General features: G+C 35.8%; 1 protein-coding gene across 9 annotated transcripts in view; it reads right to left on the bottom strand.

Annotated features, from left to right (window-relative positions):
* adgrb1a (adhesion G protein-coupled receptor B1a) overlaps positions 1-10,173 on the bottom strand; it is a 136,028-nt gene that overhangs the window by 32,713 nt on the left and 93,142 nt on the right. For all 9 annotated transcript variants that reach the window (XM_051721289.1, XM_051721283.1, XM_051721287.1 and 6 more), the window contains 3 exons: positions 8,053-8,128; positions 4,924-5,026; positions 4,658-4,701 (listed from right to left, as the gene is read on the bottom strand). In XM_051721289.1, coding sequence (XP_051577249.1) covers positions 4,658-4,701; positions 4,924-5,026; positions 8,053-8,128 — 223 coding nt within the window. The remainder of the gene's footprint in view (positions 1-4,657; positions 4,702-4,923; positions 5,027-8,052; positions 8,129-10,173) is intronic.

Here is a 10,173-nt window from a genome sequence, read left to right as displayed (position 1 = left end):
TTTTAGCCTGCAGCCAGGTTTGCAACAGAAGTAAAGCACAGTCTCTATTCACCTGTCAAAACTTTGTAAGTTTATAAAGTGTTGTGAAGAAGTGCAGTGGACTGATATTACACAGGGCCACTGAGATTTGGAGCACAGCATGTGGAAAATTAATAACAGAGTCATAAGGGTTGTCATCATACCCATATCTAACAGACTATCCTGAACATAAAATAAGTATTTTATAAGTACACCATGCAGACCTGAATGAATACCTTTTCTGTATCAGGTCCCGTCTGACTGGGATCTGACCTTTTACATCACAAATTAATCCTTTTCCCTGAATAACGTTCTAAAGTTTTTTTGTTGTTGTTGTTTGTTTTTTTATTGGTTAAAGTTACATTCGACTTTCATATCATAATATGTTCATATCATTAAATATTATAATCTTAAACTGAAGAGTGGGTGTTAAGACTGCATTGCCACAGCCTAAACACTAAAACAATACATTAGCCATTTTATGCTCAAGCTATGTCTGTTTATAGTTTTCATAACTCTGCAGCAGACCCCAAAGCTAAATTAATTTTTGTAATCTTGCAGAACCAAATTTAGACTCTTTGTTATGCTTCCAAGTACATTTGCAATAAAGCAGATGAAAACAACAGCTTATGAATTTCATGAATATAAAAAAAAAAGAAAAAAAAAACCTGTTAGGGAATCCATTTTGCTGTTGCCCAAAGCCAGTCTGTAATTAGTCCATTCCACCACCTACACCAATTTGAATCTCATCATCTTGATGGGGACCCCTCCTGACAGTGTGATTCGTCTGTGTCTGATATGATGCTCAAATAATTGTAACAAAGACCTCATAATGACATCAATGAAAGTGATATGAAAGTCATATGGAAATGCAAACATACCCGCTCCACGCTCAACTGATCCTAAAAGCAAATCATCAATCATGTAGCATCCCCTTCAAGCAGCTGCAATATGGAGTCAATATACTTACAAAATACACACACACACTGCTGTTTTCCACACAAACCTAGGGCTAACCGGCACCAATCCAAACCCACTGTTCAATAGAGCTCTGCAGTGTCTCAGCCTGGGTTACCCGTAATGCACCGGGGCTAGAAAGAGTGCTGAGGGCCAAAGTGTATAGCACTGGAAGCACAGCATGATGCAGCCCCAAGGGAGGGCTCAGTGTTAACATTAGCACATAAACCTGAAACCCGATATATTATCACCCACTGCACAGACACTGTGCGTGATACGATTAAGAATTTGTGTCGACCACACAAATATAAAGACAGCACAGCGCGGCTGTGTAATTGGATCACTGGGATTGCAGTCCAGCCATAGAGAGTGTGTGTGTGTTTGAGGAGAACATGCCAAGTCCAGAGGCGTGAGAAAGACGCCAGCGAGAAAACAAGCCAAGTCTGCGTCATGTAAACAAATGCAAAAAAAATATAACCGCCATGTCAATTTTGAATATATGAATATTCAAAATGTCTTAAGCACAGACGTGAATGAGAAGGATCATGTATGAACTGGCAGGAAAGTGATTGGCAACATGTCGGCTTGTGTTGCTGGCTTGTGATTGAGGTGTGAGTCAACAGTAAGCCCACACTTCTTAAAGCTGTTAAATAAAAGAAAGTCAGTGACAAGGACGCCTCCTCATATTCCAATTTCTCTCCCAAATATGAACTCATTAATCACAGCTGCTGTCCAAGATGGATTTAAATTTTGCGCTGAACACACACCATCCCCCGTTTCCCTTTTCGCTCAATGCAGGCAGATTAAATTTCACTGTCCTCTTTCCGTCTCTCACCCTCTCTCTGTCGCTCCCTTTATCTGACTCCTTTCTAATTCCTTCTTCCACTCTGTCACCAGTCTCCTTGTCTCTCCTTGTCTTCTTATTTCTCTGCATCAACGTTTCTTATTCTTTCGTTATTAGTGCTGCTTGCCAAGACAAGCATTTATTATTGCTCATACTAAGGTTTAGGGGTTTCAGCAACCCCTAACCCCAAGTATTAAGCTTGGTTTAAGTTATGGACATGAACGATACCTCAATTCATGTGGCTTATTGAGGAGAGTTGTGCTATTACGTTTTCTAAGCGACTGGACTTTCAGATTTGTACATTTCAGATTAGACTTTGACCTTTCACCAGATGCAGATTTATAAAAAAAACTTCCATAGACATTAAAGGATTTCTAGGGAATTTTTCACATGTATTAGATAGTATAGATCGGTAAGCATCCTACTAACCACCCAGATCACCCTAGCAACCTCGTAGAAACACTCAAGCAATCACACAAAACACCCTAGCAACAGAGTCACAAAAAACAAAAACAAAAAAACACTAAGAACACCTTGCAACTACATAGCAATGCCCTGGCAACGAGTCATGCCCTAGCACCACAGCAAGTTTGGAATAGGCAAGCACCACTCCCACTTTCTTCAAAAAATGCAAAAACCCAGTTTTTTTATTAGATTTTTTTTTTCTTACTCTTTGTCCCCTCCAGGAAAAATACATAAAACTTTTTTTTAATGTCCCATATTATCTATACTGTATGTATCCATCTAAATGCAAATGTTCCACCCACACTGTATTAAGTGCTATGGGCACAGTATAGTTATTCTCAGTTTAAAAACATGTGCATAAGCACATGTCTTTCTGTCACTCTTTTTCTCTCTCTTTCTAACTGTTTATTTCTCTATCCAGGTTTGTTTCTCTTCTCTGTTTAAAATGCAAGAGCATAACGATGGGCACTTTTGACTCTATGGACTTTTAATCAAATAAACTCCTTTAAAACACTTTTATTTTATTTTTATTTTTTTACACTCCTACTTGTTAAATTAATTTGTGTAAAAATAATGTCCAATATATCACAGGATAATTTTGTCATTTATGTTAACCTTTTTTTCTGAATGTCATAAAAATTTCCAGCAAAGTGTCATTTCCATCACATCTCAAATTATGTGGTGAATTTAATTGCATTCTTTGATGGTAATGACAGTGATGTAAATTATATTTTTGGAACTTATCTGTCTCACTAAGACTAATTTTAAAGCTAACATTTAAGTTACCGTAAATACATACAATTAAGTAATATTTTTTAACTAGCATAATTTTACAAAATTAAAGCTTGATTGGAAATTACACACAAAAACAGCATTCTGTTCAAGTGATATTTACCTACAGTACATTTTTTGTTTGTTTGTTTCATGTCTCATATTTCATCTCAAGCATGCTCTTTACTGACACTGTTATCATCTTTGTGACCAAGTATACTAACGTTTGATAAAACTTGTTGGTTGAATGGGAATGACGCTTAAATGAAGAATAGTTTAAATTTTGGTAAAAACTGATATAAATAATTTCCACACAACATATTAGAATGGTCTCAATCTTTGTTTCAATTATAATTGTTTGAAAAATTAATCATTCATATTTTTATGATGAACCTTTATATTTTAAGATTACAAAAAAATAAATAAATAAATAAATAAATATATATATATATATATATATATATATATATATATATATATATATATATATATATATATATATATATATATATTTAAGAAGCATCTGAAAAAAGCAAACAAAAATGATGAAGTCATGGGAAAATATTTTTCAAGACAGTTTTAATAAGATCTTAATATATACAGTATATATATATATATATAAAATAAAAACAAATCTGTTTATTTTAATAAAGATCAACCCCTGGAACATAAAAGTGCCCTATAGTAAGTTGGAGAAACACCAAATTGCTGCTTATGTGTATACTGTACACTCAAAAAATAGCTCTTTGGCTGAACTTGATTCAATCGTGGACAGTGGTTCCACGTGTTTGAAATTCTTTTTTATTTTTTATTTTTATTTTTTTTTTACTTAAAATTACCATGTAATCTCAACACAAACCCTTTGTGTAGAAAGAACCTAGTTGAATTGGGTAAACCCAACAAAATTAAACGTGTCAATGTAACTCAACAAAGCTCTTTTATACCTTTATGAACTAACTAGTGAAAGTGAATGTTAGCATGCTAAATACATGTTGGTTGAAAGCACTACAGAGTGTAGTTTAGTGACTGTGCTATGATTAGCACATTGATTTCATGTGTGTCATCTACCTGTCTTCATCATTAGTTCAGGCTCCACTCTTCACCTTAATAGTTACCCCCAAAAGTCCAACATAACAGAAACTCTTCTAAATCCCAACTTAAAATATTAAACAAATATCCTCCATTATATTCATTTTGCTCAAAAACCCATAAAATAACACTTAATTTTAACATTTACTCTCCCTATCACATCCCATGCAAAGCACAGTTTCATCAGTGCTACATCAACACCATAAAAAGTATTCATGTAGTCTCAACTCCTCAACTCATTGTCTGAGTGGAGCCAGTGCTGGGTCACATCAAGATCCATGCAGCAGTATCTGCAGTGTTTAGCATCCTGGCATCCTCTGTTACTGACGTTTCATCAATGTTTTAACATTATACAGTATGTTGTCACAAATGCTTTAACAACATATCATACATTCTCCTTCAATAGCCTTACACCTGAAAAAACACCCTACTGTGTCACTGTGTGACTCAAGATTCATCTTAAAAGCTCAGCAGACAGCAAAAACATTTTTAAGTCAATAAACAGGTTCTCACCTGTCATTCTCATCCCAGGAAATGCAGGTTTGGTTTGTGGTACCCTGTGGAGAGAGTCGGAGGGTGAGAGAGAGGGAAGGATGTAACAACTTGCAATTGTGCCTGGCAAATATTTATATGAATAAAACAATCAGATGGTGTTGTCTTTATGAATTAACATCAATGTGTCAGAGTGAAACAGTTTTGTAGTCATGATTTAAATAATATTGGAATGCGACTGTAAACATATCCCTGTTCAGGTCAGTTTAAATGCCAGGCTGACTTACATTGTATAGGTGGGAGAACTCAACCTCTAGTGGAGTTGAGAGGGAGCTTGGGGTGGGTTTGATTGTCACAGAGATCACCTTGGAGTTCAGCACTGTGCTATTTCTGTCAAAATCAAAGAGAAGTATGAGAGAAAATATGAGAACTGCAAAAATCACAGGACGAAAAAGAGACGAGGTCATGACCTTGAAAATCAAACCAGACAATTTCCCATATAATAGGCATTGATTAAAAAAAAAAAAAAACATTCTTTACAATCCATTGGTTGGTAAACATGCATATCATACATGCACATTCACCCGCCTATATATACACAACAGTATCCCTTCCCTTTCCACCCACTGATTTTGCCTTTCCAATAAATAGTCACAAAAAGTGTTTAAAAAGTGTTTAAAAAGTGTTTGAGTCATCTGTTTCAAAATCACCACATTCCAGGAAATGAAAAACAGACAAATGAAGGATGATGAGCAGAGAGAAACAAAAAGAAAAACTACCATCTATTCTGCAAAGGATGGTGGGGTGAACCTTGCCTCTTAATATCACAGGCATTCTAATAAGCTTAAAGGGATTGTTCACTCAAAAATTAAAATTAAAATTCTCTCATCATTTCCTCACCCTCATTCCATCCAGATGTGTATGACTTTGTTTCTTCTGCAGAACACAAACAAAGATTTTTATAAAAATATCTCAGCTCTGTAGGTCCATACAATGCAAGTGAATGGTGGCCAGAACTTTGAAGGTCCAAAAGTTGGCTGATTAGATTATCGCATTGATGATTGTTGGTGCCAGATGGGCTGGTTTGATCTCCTGGGATTTTCAGTCTCTAGAATTTACTGCGAATAGTGCCAAAAACAAAAAACATCCAGTGAGCGGCAGTTCTGTGGATGGAAATGCCTTGTTGATGAAAGAGGTCAACAGAGAATGGCCAGACTGGTTCGAACTGAAAAAGACTAAGGTAACTCAGATAACCACTCTGTACAATTGTGGTGAAAAAAAATAGCATCTCAGAATACTATTTTGGCAGCACGAGGGGGACCTACATAATATTAGGCAGGTGGTATTGTGGTATTAGGCAGGTGGTATATTTTTTTGTATTTAAAAAATACAGTTTTTTAAATTATAATGTTATTTACTGAAGCAAAAATCCAATACCAACTGGGCCTGTGTGAAAAAGTATTTGCCCCTTAGTTACTAAATCCCCAAATCTATGAAAATGCATTCATAATGGGGTTCAGCTGGACTAGACTCACCCAGGCCTGATTACTACCAGCCCTGTTCAATCAAATCAACTCCTAAATAGAAATTTTTCAGCAGCATGAAGTTGGCTAAAAAGTCTCACCCATTAGCACATTATGCCAAGGTCAAAAGAAATTCCAGAAATGATGAGGAAAAATTTGATTGAAATACATCAGTCTGGGAAGGGTTACAAAGCTATTTCGAAGGCTCTGGGATTCCAAAGAACCACAGAGAGAGCCATTATCTTCAAATGGAGAAAACTTGGCACAGTAGTGAACCTTCCCAGAAATGGCCGACCTTCCAAAATTTCTCCAAGAGCAGAGTGACGACTCATCCAGGAAGTCACAAAAAAGCCAAGGACAACATCCATGGAACTGCAGGCCTCTCTCGCATCAATAAAGGTCACTGCTCATGACTCCACTATCAGAAAAACACTGGCCAAAAATAGCATCCATGGAAGAGTGGCAAGGCGAAAACCACTGCTAACCCAGAAGAACATTAAGGCTCATCTGACTTTTGTCCACCTCTGAATAGCTCAAAAGAAGCTAAATTAAAGTTCTGGAGTGGCCTAGTCAAAGTCCTGTTTTGAACCCGATTGAGATGCTGTGGCAGGACCTTAAACAGGCAGGTCATGCTCAAGAACCCTCCAATGTGGCTGAACTAAAGCAGTTCTGCAAAGAAGAGTGGGCCAAAATTCCACCACAGCATTGTGGAAGAATGATCTCCAGTTATCGGAAGCATTTGGTTGCAATTGTTACTGCTAAAGGTGGCACAACAAACTATTAAGTTTAAGGGGGCAGATAGTTTTTCACATAGGTGATATAGGTGTTGGAAAACTTTTTTGCTTCAATAAAAGAAAAATATTTTTGAAAACTGTATTTTGTGTTTACTCGGGTTGCCTTTGTTTATGTTATATCTGACCCTGCACTCTGACCCCAGCTTAGCTGGAATATGTGAAAAAAAGAATTTCACTGTATATGTGCAAATGTATAATGTGTGATAAATAAATATAATTATAAATTATTGTTAATTATTATATCTCGTTTGAAGATCTAAAACAATTTAGTAAGAAAATACACAAAAATAGGAGAAATCAGGAAGGGGGAAATACTTTTTCACAGTACTATATATATATACAGTATATATATATGATGACTCACATGAGATAGAGACTCTAGTATCAGTAACCTAATAAAGGCTGTTTTAATCTACATTGAGATGATCCCTTCATGGGGGCTGCCATGTTATGATCATATGACCAGCCAAATACTACTCACTTATTAGACACTTTAATTTATGGATTAAATTAATCATGGCTGACTGTAAATAGTGATTTTTTGCAATGGCATCTTTAACGGAAAACAATTGCGTTTGAATGATGCTGCATCCAGGCCTCCAGATGTCAGTGTAAGTCCAAGATGACATGAACAAAAACCACTGGAGTCGTGTAAATTACTTTTATGCTGCCTTTATGTGCTATTTGGACTGTCAAAGTTCTGGCCACCATTCACCTGCATTGTATGGACCTCCAGAGCAGAGATATTTTTATAAAAATCATTGTTTGTGTTCTGCAGAAGAAAGAAAATTCATACACATCTGGAATGGCATTAGAGTGAGCAAATGATGAGAGAATTTTCATTTCTGGGTGAACTATCCCATTAATGGTAAAGTGAGGAATTGTGGCACCACATGGAACTCCAAAACAATGACTTCATGATGTTTCGAAACAAGTTTCACAAACACTCCTTTAGCCCCATCCACTGTTGTCTGGATAAACAGGTTGGTCAAATGTTGAGCAAATGTTACTATGTTGGACTGTTCAAAACAAACAGAACAATACTTTAGCACTGAATTAAATTAGAATTTACTATGGGAGTTTACGATTGAAGTCTCACCTCTGTAGAGAGAGAATACTGCCTAAGTTTCTGTAGAGTACAATGCCAGTCACAAAAGCTGATGCATCTTCTTCATCTGTAACACAAACATATAACAGATATAGACAGATCACATTCCTCCAAAAACAGCCATAAAGCAATGTGTTGAGGAAAAGAAAAGCTATGAATGAGATCACTTGAGTGGTGTGTATTGTGTTGTTTGTGGAAGAGCAGTGTCGAGTAATGAAACCCTTCATTTAGGACCTGTAATGTAACTGTAGGCGAGATTGCAGGTTACTCTTTTGCTCACTCTCTCACTTTCTCTCCCCTCCAGCTTCTCACCACAGGGTTGTCCCACATGACTGATGCTTTCAAATGTATGTTTACACACACCTTCAGTACATACCCAAAAACACAAATGTGCACAAATACACTGACATTCACATATGCAGCCCTCAAATAGAGACAGAAATATCGTAATTACCCATTACGTGCACATGAATGACCAAGGGTAGTCGAAACTCAGAATTCTCAATACCTCAATACTCGAGTTGCTAAGATGTTGTGAAGTCTGTGTTCACATGAAAGAAGAAAGCTACTCTACTGAAGTGGCTATTAAATCATTTTGTGAAGTAATTTCAATTTAAGTGCTGTATTCAATAATATTAAAGCTGAAGTGTATCATTTCTGTGACACTAGTGTCACCATACGGAATTGCAAAAATAACTTTGAGTGCATTGAAAGCCATCAACGGCTTTCCTTTATCGGGGTTAAGGTCCTAAATGGTTTAAGCATAAACCGATCAACATATGTAGTTGTTTGCCCATTTTGCATTGAATGTAAACATCTTTACCAGCATTTTTACCAGCAAGTGCTATGCGCATGCCTATTAACGGTTTGACATAAAAATCAGAGACTGATCAGATGATTATTAGTCTCATGTAACCATTTTTTTTTTTAAGTCATCATATTTTTTTAAACAAGCTGATCTTTGGTAGTTATCAGTGAATTGGTGTGCATGTAAACATACATTTTTTAACATCGAAAAATTACACACATCAGCTTTAATTTGTTATAAACAACTAAACTTATAATCAACTGTAGTCTCTCTAAAGCAAATGACTCACCCTTTACGGAATGCTTTATTCAAAATAATTAATAATTTGTTGTCATGTACTATATCATGTACAATCATATAGGTTGTGAAAAAGTTGAGAAGATGCATTTACAAATCTTAACCACTGGTACAACAGAAAACAGTTTTGCCATTGTTTTTTTTTTTCTCTCAGCAAAGTTTTGTGCTTCTAAATTACATCACATTTACAGCTAGTTGTTCTGTTTGGTTCTGTACACATTACACAGATTTAATGGAAATCAGGCATTTATTTTTTTTTAAAATAGAAAATTCAGTTTCTCCTGTAAATAACCATAGGGTGTTGTGAATAGTTGCCAGGGAATTACTATGTGGTTGCTAAGGTGCCCCCAGTGTTTTTAGCATGCTGCTTTGCGGGTTGCTAGGGCTTTTGGGTGGTTGCTAGGTGGCTGCCAGTCTATTTCCGTATTTTGTTTTCCAACTTGTATAATAACGCCTGCACAAATCAGATGTAGGATCTTCCCAGGTGCATAAAAAGTTCACACATAGAGTTCTGTGCAAAAGTCTTAGGCACATAAGATGTTTCACAAAAAACATTTGTCTTAATTATATCAAAATCACTTTTATTGTCACACAACCATATACACAAGTGCAATAGTGGGTGAAAGTCTTGGGTGCAGTTCCGAGCAACATAGCAGTCATGACAGTGATGAGACATACACCAATTTACAATAAACATCAGATTTACACATCAAAATTTACATATCTAATATACACATAATTACAAATATTATGATATAAAATACAAATAACTATATACAATACACACAATATAGAATACACATACACACAATGTAGAATACACATTATACAATAAAAATAGTATATATAGTATATATAAAATATACAGTAGGTTGTATTGTACTGTATTGACATTTAGGCTGTCGGTTGATAGTCAGTTGCCAATGTGTTGTTAAGAGAGAATATAATTTATGACAGTCCAGTGTGTGATAATAAGATTAATAAAGTGCAGTGCTGATGTATATTGA

The sequence above is a fragment of the Myxocyprinus asiaticus genome, chromosome 16 (genome assembly GCF_019703515.2).
Source record: "Myxocyprinus asiaticus isolate MX2 ecotype Aquarium Trade chromosome 16, UBuf_Myxa_2, whole genome shotgun sequence".
NCBI lineage: Eukaryota > Metazoa > Chordata > Actinopteri > Cypriniformes > Catostomidae > Myxocyprinus > Myxocyprinus asiaticus.
Note: the sequence above shows the minus strand (reverse complement) of the source record. Positions and strands in the feature narration are given on the sequence as shown.